We start from the raw sequence: 16,367 nt of genomic DNA on the forward strand, positions 1-16,367 counted from the left end.
TGGCAAATAAAAAGCAACTGTTTCCAAATTCTCAAACATTATGTGTGATAGCATATTAGACATTTCCTTAATCCAGTAATCTGTCATATTTTACATTTGAACGGGATTTGCCAAAAAGTCTACACTCTGATCTTTTCAGGAAGTCTTTATTTTTGTGCCCTGCTATCAGCAAACTTCGCTCCTCTTGTATCAGACATGAAAAATTATAAATGCACATTACGTATTGGGAACCTGTGTTTGTTGACTGACTTTTATTTGTCAGGCTTAAGAGACAAAAGTTGAAAAAAGGTCGATTCTCTTCGCGTTTAAAATAACACAAAACAGCGTAAAAAGACCTCCACATAAGACCTCGTTTATTTATTTATTTATTTTATTTTGATAGCTGCCGATTAAAATGAAAGTTACAACATTGACATGATTATATGAGTAGTTTTTACCGAGAAATCGATCAGAAGCGCCGTGAAAATAGTCAGATCCACCGGATCCACCTCTCTGGCTGCAATGTGCGCTACCGACACAGGGGGAACAGAATTTCGCACAAGACCTCTTGTGCGAAATTCCAGGATTTCACCGGAGTGAGGTTTTTAGTCGACGGAGGCTAGAGAAGCTCCGCTCAGCCCCTTACCTTAAAACATGTGGTAACCATTGATTCCGAATCAATAGCTGGGTTTTGAACGACCAAAGAGAGAAACAAATGTATATATTGCACCATTATTTTTTTGACCTAACAGCAAAAATGATCCACTCTCTGGGCGAAGTGGAGCATTTGGTCTGACTGGAGGAGCCGTTAACGAATATGAGCCGAAAACATTCTTTCGTCTCTCTCTCTCTCTCTCTTTTCATCCCAATGTCACCACAGATGCTGTAAATACTGCATTTAGACCACATGTGGCAATAAAAGACAGAATTCCAATGTCATTTTTGACAGAATTGTTCCAGACACGGACGTATCAGAGCCAGAGCCTTTTTTCATGTGTTAATGATCCCAACCCCGACTCCGTGTTATCGCATCTGCATAAACTTTTTAGTGACTGTTATGACCCTGGACTGGAACTTTAAGAATTTGGTCCAGATCTCAATGCTGTAGGTTTTATTTGTGCTTCTGTCTCTATATAAACACAGAGACACGTTGGTCACAGTCTGTGAGAGTTGTGTGCAGTCCGTGCAGCCGTCTGGTGGAAACACGCAGCGCAGTGGCAGGGCCGGAAAGTGGGGGGGCCAATGGCCCCCTGGCCCCAGTGGTTCTGGCGCCTATGCTTCTGACTCACCTGGGTCTGTGTTGGTAAAAGCATCATGGCTCTCTGGAGGTCGTTTACTTGTGGAAGCAAAGGCGTGGAGCTCAGCTGAAGTGGAGAAGACCTTGTCCAACAATCTCTGACCAGTCAGCAAACAGTCTGAGGATCCTGGAAGGTAAAGAACAGAACTTTAGAAAGCTGCTAATTGTCTGACATATAAATACATTATACCATACATGCAAAGCTTTCAACTAATTTATACATCTCTGGGGAAAAGATTTATTGTACTCTTTAGGTCTTTGCAACTTTTCTTCTTTCTCTTAGTTTTACTTGACTAAAATGTGGACGATTCAGAGAAACTTCAGTTCTTCGTGTTCTAAGTTCAATGTGCGGTAAATATGCTGCAGTTGTGCAAGCCTTCTGAATGAAGAGAGTGTACTTTATTTTGTTTTTATTTTTTACACAATATCTGCATTTTACCTGGCAAGACGAATATAGAGTATGCTAGTTGAACCATATAAAGGTTTGTGTTGTGTAACCACCTGTCATGTCTCGTGTAGGAGCGATCCCTTCAGTAACTGCAGGTTCTTCGCTTGCAGAAGCATCTGCTGCCTAAATATATAGTAAACCAAACAAACAAAAAGAGTTTGGCAATAATATTCTTAATACAAAAGAAATAACTATTGTTAGAATTAATGCTAATCTACTGTACCTCTTGTGTCGGGATGATAGACTCATTTAGATGGAATGTGACCTCTGTTTTTCTGCTCTTTGCTTTCTCTTCTCTCCTCTTCTGCCTTTAAATAACAAAGTGAACATAGTCAGTACAATATCCAGAGAGTAATAAAACAGGACACTAACAAAACAATTTTTGATTGCCTTTTGCTGGGGGTGCATCTGGAAGGGCTACTTGGCCTTCTAGTCGATAGATTGACTCTGAGCAGCTGCAGCTGAGCGTCTTCAGCATCTCGCCGCCCGATTTCTGAACGGGTCAACTCTTCCATGGAGATAAGACGGGTCATTCGAGTTGGAGGAACCGTGCGTGGCATCATCTGCAATAAAAAAAAATTTGTAAAAACAGCTCATTTTACAAGATTTAATTTGACCAAATCTAAAATTCTTGAAGCAATGACAGAACTGCTTACCATTTTAGGTTCAGACTCAATGTGCAGAAGCTTAATCATAGGGGCTCCTGTCACTGGGGCTGAAACGACAGCAGGTCTCGACACAAAGGGAAGCGACAGTTTAGGAAAGGTGACGTTGCTTTGAGGAACGTGCTGCAACTGCAGCAGGCGAAGGCCCTGCGTTGGTGCTGGTGTGAAGGTTGGAAAAGCAGGACGAAGCAGAGAGAACACTTGACCGACGGACTGCTCCGATGGCCACATCTGGGGCTGAGGACTCCTGGGAGTTGGGTTATGTGGAGGATTAAAACTGAGATGTTTGGACCCGTTTCTTTGTTCTCCACTTTTCTTCTTCCGAGTGGCCTGATCCTTGTGTTTGTCCTTGGCCTGACAGGACTCAAAGGTTTCATGGTTTGCGGCGTGCAGCGTCTGTGGACAGTGAGGAGCACTGTGCTGGAATATCACAGAAGGATGGAGTTTAAGTAACTTCAGGCCCAACACCTGAGAAGAAGAGTCATTCTCTGCAGAAGGCAGTAACACAGGAGGGTTTTGAATAGCAGGACAGGTGTCAGTAGTGGCCAGAAGCCCCTGTGAAAAGGGGATCAAGTTCTCCTCCCTGTGTTGAATATCTGGTGACTGTGCTTGGACAGAGAGTGGCTGCATCTGCTGAAGAAAAGAGAACTTGTAAGTGGTGTTTGCACTTAAAGACAATCTTTCACAAGGAAATTAACATTTCACCTTTACCTGATAACTCACACCTACACCACTGGCACTGGAGAGTAGATTTCGATCGGCATGATTCTGGTTGGCTCCTGGAGAGATTTTGGTTGCGCTCCAGTTGACAAACTCACATGATGCAACCGGATTTGACTGTGTTTGAGGTGCAGCAGCAATGGTAGTTTGAATAGGGGAGACATTTGGTTCTGGCATGATTTTGGTAGAAGATGATGATGGCCTATTAGGTTGTGAGGGAATCCCTCCAGGTGGGGCCACAGAAAATCTCTGCTGGGCTTGATGAAAGCTGGAAAAAGAAGCTCCCAAAACCTCACTCAGACTCATATAGTTGATGTGCTGCAAAAAAGAATAGATCTTCAATACAGAGTTCAGTTTAATAAGTTCACTCCTTTCTTTTACATAGCCTGTTATTACCTGCACCAATCGGAATAAGTCTTCACCCAGGCGCTGCCTTATTGGTGAAGTGACTGATGGTTGGTTGCAGGAAGCAGAATCTGCAGCAGCTGTGGAGTTTTGTGGTTGGCGGTTTGGGGGATCCACAGCTGGGTTGGGGAAATGCACTCTACTCGAATCAGTAGGTTCTGCACAAGGAGTAGTTTTAGGCTGAGTGGAAGGAGGAGCAGGAGCTTCTGGGAGTTCAGGAGGACAACTGTGGATCAAACAACACAACAGAAAACATCACGGCTTCATTTATGTTTTATTTTTTCAGTTGCTTCTGTTAAAGAATCAGTTTACAGGACTAGTAAAACAACAAGTATCATTTTAAAGCATGATAAGACTTAAAATACCAAATAAAGTCTTTATTTTGGCCTACAGTAGAGCAGTTTACACTTTCACACATAAATCATTTCAAATTCAAAACATACTTGGAGGTGGAACTTGACATTTCTTCTGCTCTTTCAGAGTAGTCAAGATCTTCAAGCTTTAAACTCTGTAAAGAAAAAATGCAGCAGTTATTTCTGTCTTTGTGACAGCCTGAACAATACATGTGCAGACTAGGATTTTATCTGTTGGTGTCAACCATTTCAGGTGTGCAGATGTTTCTAGAGGTGTCCTCGTTGGAACCAGAAGACAGCACATCCAAACTCTTACTGTCACCGCTTCTGTCTACAAGATGAGACACATCGGTTATTATTCTTTGTAACAAGAGACATGGCAGTGGCTTTCATGGTTTACCTTTTCCACATACCTTCTTTTTCAGGTGTGACATCTAAGTCATCAAAAGACATTTGCTTTTCTGGACTGGCACGTCCCTGCTGAGGATCTAAACTTAGCTGAAGCTGGTCAGCTGGGAGAGGCATCCTCTGAAATGTCAGCTTTTCTGGTTCATCCGTATAAGAAGCACTGCAAAGATGAGCAAATATTATTTAATACAAATCCAGAGGACTCTCTGTTTACACTAAAATGAAAATCTGTACATGCAAAACTAAACATCAACAAAACTGATTATGAATAAACTGTGAAATTCTGAGTTATTACAAACACAGATGCACTTACCAACCATATCTACATTTTAATGTAATTTTACACTTTTAGATTATATCAGCCTTTCATTGCACTCTTTGGCAAAACACAATATCCTTGAATGAACACAAATATCTTCATTAATGCTTCATAACAAAATGAAATTAAAAAAAAAACACTTTGCAAAAAAAAGAATTGTTTCAAAGTTAACCCATTACCAACTCAATAACTTTACATGGGTCATCAAACGTTTTTGTGAAAACAAAAATTAAATGCCAATAAGTAGTCAGTTTCAGAGCAAAACTGACATGATGCAATTATGATCCACAAGAAAAAAGCTGGTTGATAGATTTTATTGTAAGTTTGATAAGCTGACGATAGATTATCAGATAGTTCTGGTAATGGACAATATATCTGTGTATCCCAAAGTTCATACTAACTGCTACTGAACTATTACTTAGAGCTCGGTTACAGTGATTTTGCTAATGTCCCTATTTCTCTTTCCAAAACAAAGGTTTAACTGTTTAGATTACAAACTAATAATCTATCATATTAATAATCTAGACAAAACTGAACACAAACAACCTACATTTTGTACAATACTAGATTCAATTTGGCCACAGATATTTGCATAAAAGACATTTATATTTTTGCACAACCTGAATTGATAGACTTTAGCAATGTATGTATGTGCATTAATCACTGCTGTTTCAGTAATGTAAAACTGTAAATAACAGATGGAGTACTCACAGTTCTCCGTGTTGCAGATTATGATCGAGACCAATGGTGGGAGTGTTAGCTGATCCAGGGTAGCCTGTGTCTATGCTGCTCTCCCTGTCCAGCTTCCTATCCCCCTCAGGTTGCAGCACAGGGGCAACAGCCCATTGCATTTCTGGAACTTGGATGTGAGAGCTGTAGCGTTCAGTCTGGGGAAGAGCAGTGTACTTGTACTCCAGCAAACTGAGCGAAGTGAGGATGGCAGGTGATGAGGCTTTGACGCGAATCACAACTCCTTCATCAGTTTCCCCCTCCTTAACGTTCTTCTTTTTCCCATGGTGACCCAACAGCACCTTTCTATCAGCCCATCGCACCATCCACTCCAGCAGCCGGCCCAGCTCTGGAAACTTAGCCTCTAATTCAGGAGTCAGCCCTTGCTGTAAGTCAGTCACAGCTTCTAGAGACACCGGGGAGCCAAATATGAAGCTCTCCGAGCGCTGCCTTGTGCTACAAGCATTTTTGTTGGGGCTGGTTTCAGAACCAAGAACGGCTTCCTTTACACTTGCTGAAGGTACACCGCTTTGCTGTCGGAGGCCAAACAAACCTTTCTGCTTCCCAGTTCTCAGTCCAGGATGAGAGCTGATGGAAAGGTTGGCCCTGGATGTGGGGGCTTCACTACAAACCAAAGAAGTTTGCAGCTCAGGTTTTTCACCCTGTTTCACAGGTTTATAGCAGCTGCCAGCTCTGAACACTGGTGGGGCACTGCTGCTCAAGTGTTTTCTCACAGGATGATGCTCCACTTTTTGACGACGGTGTATTGTAGAGAGTACGTCAAACTTTAGAGAATTCAGCTCCCGCTCCCTCAGCTCAGAGCAGAAGCCCCTTAGCAAAGGGAGCTCACTGCCCAAATCCTCCCCATCAGTGTTATTCTTCTCCAGCAAATAGCTGAGGAAGAGCTCCAAGAAGTTCAGATACTCCTTGTCTTCCAGCTCAAACTCCCATGTGCCAATGACTGGTAGGGAAGGCTGATCCTTCTCCCCGTCTTTAGTTTTGTCACCCTTCTCTTGAATGACATTTTCAGCATCTTTTCCTTCTTTTTTTGGTTTTTTGCTCCTGAAAATATAAACAAACCACAGAGTAAACCACAACACATACTGAAAAGACTTCCAAATAAAGGTAGAGCTACGTTTCCTCTCTGTGTACCTGGTCTTGGCTCTGAGGTGCTGTTCAGGAGAGACAGCCACAGATGTATTCGCTGCTGCGTCTACATCACCATCAGTTACTGTGCTGGTGGTCAGACTTGTACCCAGTGACAGCTGTCCCATCATGGCCGTGTTGTAGTTGCTCCCTTTGTTTTCTTCAGTCTCTTCTTTCTCCCACAGATGGAGCACAGGAGGGGCCAAGTGCCTCTGCAAACGTGCCAGATGTTTCCTCCTGTATTTGTTTTTGTCTCGAATCAGACTCATCATGGACTTGTTCGCCTCTTTTTTCTCTGCATCTGGAAAACATAAAAAAAATAATAATAGGAAAAGGATCCTATGCAGCAAGTTCAAAAACCAATGTTAGGACATGTCACAGGGTCAAACTAACCGAATATTCTGAGTATTTATCTTTTCCAACCTGAGTTATTAATTTTATAAATAGCAAATGCTTTTAACAGAACGTGAGAAAAGTTAAACTTTTGTCTCAAATCAACAAACAAGTTTAGGCGTTCAAAAACGCTTTTTGAAAAGGCTGCATAAATTAGTTATTTTGCTTATGGAGGAAGATACAGAAAAATCAAAAGACAGGAATTTCTTCAAATCAGTAGTTATAAATCATGTAAGATATTCACATATATGTATTTTTTTATCTGTAACAAACATGTAAGTATCTGTGCAATTTCAAGGCCAGAGATGGTCCAAATATGACCACAAGATTTTTTTTGGTTAAAATTAAATTAAATAAATTCACTGATTTGAATATTAACTCAACAGAATTATATTGTATTTAAACAGAATTAAATTTTACTTGTTTTGTTTCTCTGAAAACGTTCATTGTGAAATGGTGCTTTAAAAACACAATGAACTGAAAGACATGAGAAAGAAACACAGTACACAATCTGATCATTTAAAAAGTAGGTACCCCGAGAGAACATCACAGTTAAATAAGTTGGGCATATGTCAGATAATAAAATACTCTAGATCTAAACTTTGGCTTTCTTTAAGTACTGCACACTATTTCAAAAATATCTGGTAAAATTCAGAAATCTTTGTACCAAGGACGTTGCATTGCTTCAGTCTTTTCAGCAGTAAGTTATACTTCTCTCTCAAAGGCACTCTGACAGACTCCTCCTCTTGTGGGAAGGCTTGCACCAGCGTCTCTGCCACCTACCAATGAGAAAATGTTCTCACTCAGGAGCAAAATCACAGTATTTTTCTCTATAAAGTGCAACGTTTAATTAATCAAAGAATTGCTACCATAGTGACAGGAGGTAGTTCAGAGACCAGGCTGAGCAATATGTCCTGAAGGACTTCCTCAGCACCGAGGAAGTGGGAGAAAGGCAGAAAACGACAAGCCCAGCGGAGAGCATCAACACAAGCTGAATTCACCTCTGAATCATCGGAGATCTAAGAAACACAAATACACATGGGCAACTAAAATCATTAGCCAAAATCATTTTACATTTGTGATACACACATTAAACAGTGTGTGATACCTCTTCATCTCTTCTGTGCTGTCTGGCGGCTTGATACCTCCGGCAGTGAAGGGAGAGCTGATCCCTGACGTGAAGCACCCAGCATAAAGCACACAGCTCCCTGAAACAAACTTATGACAGAAAAAAATAACAATAAGAACAAAAAAAAAACCATTAGATATTTACAGTGTTGTTCATGATAAACAAATGCAATATTACTAATAGTGTGGATGATGTCAGAGTCCAGGCGACCGTCTTTATTGGGCCCTCGTCTAAAGTATCCCCCCCGGGTGATCAGCTTCATCAGTCCTTCTGGGAAAGCCTTTTCCTCCTGATCAGCTGATGGATAGGAATACTTCTTCTTGATCTGAAACAAAATAAGATACTTAAACCATTAATGACGATCAATCATCCCATTCAGTGTTAAACACATTAATTAAAAGAAAACAATCACAAATTGACAGTTTTCTCTTTAATTCTTATTTCCTTTTTACATGATAAACATCTAAAACATCTAAAAGTGTACTTAAATAGAAGCTTAGAACACTTAGAAAAATGTGAATATTTGACAACAAGTTTACCTCTTTGTGTATCACTTATTTGTCAGGATTAGGAACATTACCTTTAGCAATAAATGAAGCCTTTTAATAAATCAGACATAAACCAAGCTTTGGAAAGACAAACCTTGTGTAGTATATGTCTGGCATGGCGCAGACGACTGATGTACCACTGAGCGGCTGGATGGCAACAACGAGCACATCTCAGAAGTAAGAGTAATCTTTGCAGGAACCCGGACACTTTGTGGCGACATGAAACTTCAGCAAAATGCCCCATGGTCCCCATTTGATCCTGAATATGAAACATGGTATTTCATCTTTTTTTTTTTCATTTCATTTCTTTTATTTAACTAGATTTAAAACCCCATTGAGAACAAGATCTCATTTGCAAAGGGGGCCTGGGCAAAAACAATTACAGCACACGTCATAAAAGAGTAAACAAGTCACAAATATAATAAAAATATTCAAGTATTATAGTATTATAGTGTACCTGTGTGTTGGGAGAAGGTTGAGGGCAATAGAGAGGTGGAGAAGGTAGGTAAAGTCCAATAGGTACCAAGGCAGGCAGGGAAGAAGTCATGTTTTTGGCTTTTTCCAGCAAAGACGACAAAGGTGACAGTAAAACATTCACTCCTGCCATGACTGAAGCTTTCAGAATCTCCTGCACAGAAGCCCATAACATGTCCCAGTCTTCTCCTTCCAAAGGACCTGAACAAATGGAGACAACAAATAAATCTAGAATAAAGAGTTATATGGCCACAGCATTTGCCAACTTATTTACACACGTGAGGTTTAACTAACTTGTTAAACTCTTGTCTTCGTCTCTATCGGCACACTCTTGGGAGTCAGTTTTGTTGCCAAGAAGACTCCCCAGCTCAGCCTGAAACATGGTTTCCGGTTGTAAAACTGTTGGCAGGTGGAGCTCTCTCCTCCTGAGCCTGTCATGGAGATGTTCACAAAAAAAATGGTTCAAGTTTGAAAACAATTTTCAAACATCATCTATTTGTTAATTCTGGTTTTTAAACCTACTGAGTGAAGTCATAGCGTTCAGTGCAGTAACTGCTATAGGCCAGACTCAGAGTCACAGCAGTTTTCCAGTCCCCCAGATGATAAGCCAACCACACAGCCTCAGGAAGCAGTCCCCCCAGCAGAAGCAAGTCCAGGGCATAGTCCACTGTCCAAACCTCTGACAGATGTTGCTGTCGAACTGCCTTAGCCACATCCTCTTGGCACAGCGGCAACAAACGGCCAGCACTCGGGGCTGGAAATAAATATATTGACGTATGACCGTAAAGCAACAGTAATAGATAAAGGAGTCATCTTTTAAACTGACAAGAAACGTTTGAAAACACACTGTCGGGTAGATGTAGCAGAGGCAGGACGTCCACATTATGAGCAGGCAGAATAAAGAGCGGCTGGTTGGTGAAGTAAGAGGCCATGAATCTCCCGAGGGTCTGAACCACGGCACTGGCTACATCGCTATGAAGATTCATTGGCAGCCAGGGGCAAGGAAGAGGATCTGTTGAAGGGGGATGAAGACAGGGACAGAAAAAAACATATATCTTTTTTTTAAATTATTTTTTCAGTAACTATGACTTCTTGCGCAATCTGTGAATAGCCCGTAAAGCCGAATTTATGGTGCCTCCAAAGTGCATTTAAGACACCTGGAGAGCATTGGACACAAATCTGCACTCCCAGAACGTTACGATGTCAGTGTTTTTTAAAACAGTTTGATATTCACATATTCCTAACAGATGTAGTTAAAAAAAAATTTAAATGTCATTCCTTTGATGTATTTTTCTCACTTGTTGCTGATATTTTTGACATTTTGCCTAGGCACAGCCAAATAAAACACTTTATATACCGTGTCTCTAAAGAGAAGTGTGCAGCATTATCACATGTCTCCTCACCCACAACATCTTTTCAGCAGCTGACTTTTCATTGGGAAAAATTATATATTTGATTTCAAGCAGGATATATTGAGTTCATAGCCAAGTCCTTCCACTGAATAATGTCAGACCTGTATTGCGCAGCTATAAACACTGGTTTGTCAAGACTTTGAGAATTATTTAAACATTGAACCTGAGTAAATCTTATTTGTATGGAGCAGAAGCTCACCTACATTAACATGAACTACGAGATGCTATTGAACTTCATGGAGCAAAAACCTACTTTTTAATGTGTATATTGATTTCTTTATTAGTATCAAGAAGACTAACACTTCCCCTGTTTACAACTTTTACAATTTGAATGATAATAAAAATGCAGAAATGTAATAGAATTTGTAATATGGATCTAATGTGGATTAATATTACTTGTCACCAGAAATGATGATTCAGGTTTAAGATAAGGTAATTAAATAAGTGCTATGATGCCATTTGGCTCAGTGATGTATTATTATGCTTTCAAGGTTATTAAGCAGGAAGAGGTTGATAACTTCTGCAGCTAAATTCAAAAAGTGAGATATTATTACCCATGGCTGACCTGTTATAGAAGTCAGACTGTCAATCTGGTTTCCAGCTCGAAGCAAAATCAGCTGTGCCATGTGGTCCCCAAACTCTTGGGCCTCCTTCAAATGGTACTGGGACAGCAGACTGTAAAGCAGTGCCAGACAAAGCCGCATCTCCAGGAAGACACTACGTTCACTACCTAACAGGAAGACAAATGTTCATTATTAAGATGAAATGATCACATAAAAAGTACTTTAATTAGTTTCAAGAATAGTTTGAGTCTTACTTTTGCTGGCCTCTTGACAGATTTGCAAACGCCATGCATCTGCACTTTTTGGATACAAGCCACACAGGAAAAGACGTTCGCCTAAAAAGACGAGGGAAATTTCAAGTTCAGCAGCAACGTGTACAATAAGATGAAACAGTCTCTCTCCACGTCTATTTGAAATACCAATTAAGAAATATGTTGCTTTTCATATACATAAACAGCCATTTATAGTTTGTTTTCTGCTTCAGACCTGAGTAACTCAGCAGTGAAGGGCCCTCCTCTAGATTTTGTCCTGTAGTCTGCAGAGCTGTCTGGATCTGGGACATGATGACAGACAACCTTTCCTCTTCCTCCTCCCATCCATCACATCCTTTTAACCTTTTTAGCTCTTCTGCGTACTGCTGGGTTACATTATAGACCAGCTGCCATACTCCCAACAATCTGGAAAAAAAAGAGAAAGCATCACTGCTGTCAAGCCTTGAGACAACTGTATATTCTAAAGATTCATCGCATGTGTTTGACATCTCTCCAAACTCTTTGCTTATTATCATTGATGAATACAAACTCAAAACAGACTGTCCTTACCTGCTAGAAGGCCGATGAGGAACAGGTAGAGCCCGATGAGTAGAACTAGATTTTTCTGTGTTCTCATTTTGTAGCAGATGTATATGGTATACATCTGAAGGCCAGACTTGTGGCTTAGCAGGAGTTACCTCCTCCCCAGAAGACCAGTATGTTCTTTGCTGTAGGCTGTAAGCACGGTCAAGAGAATCAGTGACCAGCTGCAGGATATTCATGATTCTGGACAGACTTTGAGATGATACCAGACAGTGCCCAGTCTGGTAGGAGTCAGGGTGAGGGGTCAGCAGAAGGTGTACAATCCATTTACTAAACTCCACCAACAACCCCAAGCAGTGCGGCCCATCGGATGAAGTGCTATCCCAGGAAAGGAAAGAAAGGAGGGATTTGATGAGGTGCAGGAGGCAAGCAAAGGTGGGGTGGTTCTTTTTTCCTGTGTGGACCATGGAGCTGGGCAGCAAGTGGAGCAAAGCAGCAAATCGAACCACACAGCAGAGTGTATGCTTCATCAGAGAAACTCTGTGTTCAATAGCGTTTCCCATTGACATGCCAAAAGCCCAAGCTGTTAGCAGCTTGCTCTGGATCCTCCCTAACTCACGCTGAAGGGGAATCTTCTTCTCAGATTCAACAAAGTTCTTATTATGAATTGGGCCAGCAGGAAATGCAGAGTCATTATAGGTTTCCAGGGCGTGGAGAGTATCAAACATGGAGGCAAACTCCAAACGACCTCCTTCCTCCATATGAGAACCAGCAGGAACTCCTTCTAAATCAGACTCATCCTCAAAGAAAGCCTAAGAAAGCACAGAAATAAACCACAACTTTAAACAACCATCATATAAGAATAAAGTTCTTTAAACATCAGTCATGACACGTAACTCCTCTGTCCTTTAAACTTGCTTTCCCACAAAATCTAAAACTCTATGTTTTCAATATAAGATCAATAAGATGGAATGACCTGCATGCTTTCAAGAAGCTCCTTGGTGCCACCCAAGGTCTGCTGCTCCTGCAGGAACAGTGGCAACCTGGATGCATCTGTCCCCGCTGAAATGACGGAGTCTGAGGTTTTGGGCCGATATGAAACAGCAGGATTGAACTCATCAAGGCTGCTGTCCAGATTCAAGCAAGATATAGACTCCAGCCAAGCCTTCACATGAACCTGAAAATACTGTGAGTAAACTATACAGCCAAGATAAATCTAAAAAACAATATACTAACACAAGAGCGAAGTAAGAGCTTTTCTTTTAGTGTAAGAAATTTCTCATTGATCACCTGTGATTTATCTAGTTTGCAGCTGGCCTTCTCAAGATCTTTGCTAACTTCTTTTAGAAGAGTCTTCAGGAACAGAGCAGGAGAAGGCTTGTCGAGCACCCTCATAACTGTGGCCATGTAGCCATCAGACACAATGAGATACAACAGTCGTGGATGCCAGGTCACAGAATACCGCTGTCTCAGGATGTCACGCACGGAGATGCTCGAGCTGGACAGGGAAGCTTCGCCTTTGCCTGCAGACACTGGTGCCCTGCAAAGTGCATAGACATCACACATTCTATTCTGGATTTATACTTAAATTTCTTCTTTAGTTGAAAATTATACTAAAAGCAATCAATAGAAAAAACTGGATGTAGGACAGGGAGTTAGAGACAAAAAAGAAACTGTCCAATAAATCTATAAATACTAACATGTACGACAAGTCGAAGGAGTTTACCTGTAGGTGACCAGTGGGTGCAGGGGCAGGAATTGTGCAGGACCAAAGTCAACATTGCAACCAGAACTTGTGAGAGTCAGAAGTCCCCCAAGACGAGCCACCATCAGAAGGGAGCCTCTTTTCAACACACAGGCCAAGAAAAGGCCTCCAGGTGACCAGCTGACACTGCTCACCCAGTAGGACCTTAAAGAGAAAATATGTTAAGATTTAACGAGAACACAAGCATTCGCTTTAGCTAACTACAACAGGGAGCTTGTAGTTTGTAGCACAGTCTTGATGAGACATGTTAGCAAATCAGTTTTAACCATAAAATGTGATTTGTTGTGCCAGGATGTGAACATGTAGCGCTACTGTACCTATTCACTTATTTTGACTTCCCATATAGGCAGTTGTCTGACAGATGCAGAACGAAAGACATCACATCATCACTGGTTAATTTTACTTAAGCATACTGACCTTATATATTTAGATGGGATATCCATTTTCTTACTTCCACACCCACCAAGGGTACTTGAGATTGTAATAGTGTTCTGTGTGCTCACAAACAGAACTTGTGTTGCCTGCATTCAAAACCAGGAACAACACATTTTTCACTGTTTTAACAAAGATTCTAAGATAGACTGATTAAGAAGTTATAAATGAAGTAGAAAGGCCACATTCTCACCTGAGGCTGTCTCTGGTTCAAGACAATGGCCAACAGTCGGCCATCTGGGGAGAAGGCTGGTACCAAGGCTCCTCTGGACTTCACCGGGTGGCAGGGTGGGGTGAGATGAGACATGGGGTATGTCTTCGTAGCCCACTGTATGTTGTAACCAGCAGACCTACAAAGAAAAATGTTCACGTTTTGAAATGATAAGACACAAAACTCAGCGTGGTTCTGTACACTGACACAGACCTGTTCACTCACCCCATCTTCACATGGCCTTCTTTCCGCTGAATTTTAAGAACAGTGATTATGAGCTGTTTCCCAGATGTGAAAACAAAGGCTGACAAGCAAACATCACCCATAACCTGAAAAATTGTACAAAAAAAAAGTTAATATAGTATTTGATATAAAATCATGTCATAGACTCAAAAAAGGCAAAAAATAAATATAGTTTTTTGAATGTTGACCTCTGTCTTGACAAAGATGGTTTGCTGAGATGCTTCTTTATCTTGTAAAGAAGGTAATAAGGTCTCTTCAAGGGGCTGTATATGCGCCCAGTGTCCCTTGACTGGGCCATCTCGCAGACCTGTGAAGTCCCTCACATCTGCACACTCCCACAGGAATACTTGGCCAGTTATGGCTGCCAGGAGCACGTGCATCCCATCACATGAAACCTGAAGAGATAACTTTATGGAATTCTCTGTGAAAAAGCACAAATGTCTTCCATTTAATATTTAGTGAGTTACTGAAAGGCAAAAACATGTTAAATTAGATGTATGATATACATAAAAAGTATATTTCAAGTTGAGATTTCACCTCTACACATTTTGTAACTGACAGCATTGGATCTATGACTGCTATATTTAAACACAGTAAATAAAATGTAATTAAACCGATCAAAAATAAACCAGCAGGTCGGCTCTCTTTCAAATTTATTGTCAGATTTTGGATCTAAACATGTGAGTCTTCATACAATACAAACCTTGAGCAGAGGCAATTATCTGAGCTACTTCAGGGACTGCTACGGCAGTTTTTAATAAATCTTTATCCTTGCTCCACAGAAACAGTTCTCCTGACACCAAAAGTCCACACAGCCACATCCCTGGAAAACAACAACAACAGTTACGTACGATCCAACCTGATGAGATTGTTTTTTATTTCGTTTTTAACCCAATAGCCTCACCATTGTGGGATGAAGCCATTGTCACCACATTGTTGAGCAAATGGTGAAGTTTAGGTGTTTTCTTCTTGGTGCGACCTGACACCATGTTGATCTCACTGATCCGTTTGTCATCTAACAGAAACACAGACTCCTTCTCCTGAGGAGTGATGGCACAGTTCAGTTGTTTTCTCAAGGATGGCTAAGTTTTAGTACCTCTAAAAGGTGAAGTGGTACTCTCAACAACTGACACCTCTCACCTGCCCAAGCCAGCAGAATCGCGGCCATGGTTTCTTCCGTTTGATACTTGATGACAAAATAACCTCCAACTTCAGCTCCATGCTTTTTCATCTCTACCTACTGATCCTGCATCCAGAAAAGTATAAATGTGGCTCAGACAACAACGTGATACATCCATGTATTCGTTATTAAATATGAAAATAGGCTTTGATAATACGTAGAATGCACTAATTCACATCAATGCTTGCGTTAATAGCTGAAAACAGACAAAAGAAAACCCGAAAAAGAAACCAAACATTACCTCATTTATCCGTACCGTTATTGTAGCATTAGCTACCTAGCTAATGTGTTTACAGGCGGGGAATTGTTCCCTAAAAAAATCCCAACTTCACTATTTTAACAACAGAGGTCATACTCACAGGATAAACTCATATCAGATGATTACAAGTGTGTTAACGAAGCATTGGTAATAAATGTTTTATCGTTAAAAAAAGTCATTAAATATTTCGAAAATCCCTCCGCTTCAGTTGCTAGAACGGTTTCCCATGATCCTCTAGGAGGAAGCTCCAGCTCGTTGCCGTGGAAACGTAACGGGAAGTCGAGATGAAGCCGACGCCTTCTGGAAAACAACAGTAAAACTGTCACGAAACTTTCACAACTTTTATAATAAACACAGCATTAACCTTTGACATCTTTGCACCGACGCTGAATTTGAGATAAGCAGTCTGTTCGTTCATTTAATTACTTACAGTTATTGTTGATTTTCAGCACTTTGCTTGTGTTTTTTAATGAAGAATCTCGGGGTCAAAGGTGA

At 40.9% G+C, this 16,367-nt stretch overlaps 1 protein-coding gene across 4 annotated transcripts in view; it reads right to left on the reverse strand.

Moving 5' to 3' along the window:
* Positions 1-16,099, reverse strand: part of cplane1 (ciliogenesis and planar polarity effector 1) — a 22,063-nt gene extending 5,964 nt beyond the window's left edge. For 2 of the 4 annotated variants that reach the window (XM_017410735.3, XM_017410732.3), the window contains exons 1-36: positions 15,973-16,099; positions 15,574-15,679; positions 15,338-15,473; positions 15,137-15,256; positions 14,622-14,854; positions 14,416-14,519; positions 14,173-14,329; positions 13,965-14,068; positions 13,509-13,691; positions 13,073-13,322; positions 12,759-12,959; positions 11,810-12,594; positions 11,475-11,665; positions 11,243-11,323; positions 10,991-11,155; positions 9,861-10,025; positions 9,536-9,767; positions 9,308-9,444; positions 8,997-9,214; positions 8,634-8,798; positions 8,169-8,316; positions 7,971-8,080; positions 7,732-7,881; positions 7,530-7,641; positions 6,476-6,770; positions 5,306-6,385; positions 4,281-4,435; positions 4,113-4,198; positions 3,958-4,022; positions 3,506-3,740; positions 3,101-3,427; positions 2,381-3,022; positions 2,115-2,287; positions 1,948-2,032; positions 1,778-1,847; positions 1,269-1,403 (exon numbers count right to left, since the gene is read on the reverse strand). In XM_017410735.3, the coding sequence (XP_017266224.1) occupies positions 1,269-1,403; positions 1,778-1,847; positions 1,948-2,032; positions 2,115-2,287; positions 2,381-3,022; positions 3,101-3,427; positions 3,506-3,740; positions 3,958-4,022; positions 4,113-4,198; positions 4,281-4,435; positions 5,306-6,385; positions 6,476-6,770; positions 7,530-7,641; positions 7,732-7,881; positions 7,971-8,080; positions 8,169-8,316; positions 8,634-8,798; positions 8,997-9,214; positions 9,308-9,444; positions 9,536-9,767; positions 9,861-10,025; positions 10,991-11,155; positions 11,243-11,323; positions 11,475-11,665; positions 11,810-12,594; positions 12,759-12,959; positions 13,073-13,322; positions 13,509-13,691; positions 13,965-14,068; positions 14,173-14,329; positions 14,416-14,519; positions 14,622-14,854; positions 15,137-15,256; positions 15,338-15,473; positions 15,574-15,654 (7,576 nt within the window). In that variant the 5' untranslated portion in view covers positions 15,655-15,679; positions 15,973-16,099. Of the gene's footprint in view, positions 1-1,268; positions 1,404-1,777; positions 1,848-1,947; positions 2,033-2,114; positions 2,288-2,380; positions 3,023-3,100; positions 3,428-3,505; positions 3,741-3,957; positions 4,023-4,112; positions 4,199-4,280; positions 4,436-5,305; positions 6,386-6,475; positions 6,771-7,529; positions 7,642-7,731; positions 7,882-7,970; positions 8,081-8,168; positions 8,317-8,633; positions 8,799-8,996; positions 9,215-9,307; positions 9,445-9,535; positions 9,768-9,860; positions 10,026-10,990; positions 11,156-11,242; positions 11,324-11,474; positions 11,666-11,809; positions 12,595-12,758; positions 12,960-13,072; positions 13,323-13,508; positions 13,692-13,964; positions 14,069-14,172; positions 14,330-14,415; positions 14,520-14,621; positions 14,855-15,136; positions 15,257-15,337; positions 15,474-15,573; positions 15,680-15,854 lie in introns of all 4 variants that reach the window. The other 2 variants (XM_037979601.1, XM_037979600.1) reach the window with 2 other exon arrangements.
* Between the last annotated feature and the right edge of the window lie 268 nt (positions 16,100-16,367).

The sequence above is a fragment of the Kryptolebias marmoratus genome, linkage group LG14 (genome assembly GCF_001649575.2).
Source record: "Kryptolebias marmoratus isolate JLee-2015 linkage group LG14, ASM164957v2, whole genome shotgun sequence".
Taxonomy (NCBI): Eukaryota; Metazoa; Chordata; class Actinopteri; order Cyprinodontiformes; family Rivulidae; genus Kryptolebias; species Kryptolebias marmoratus.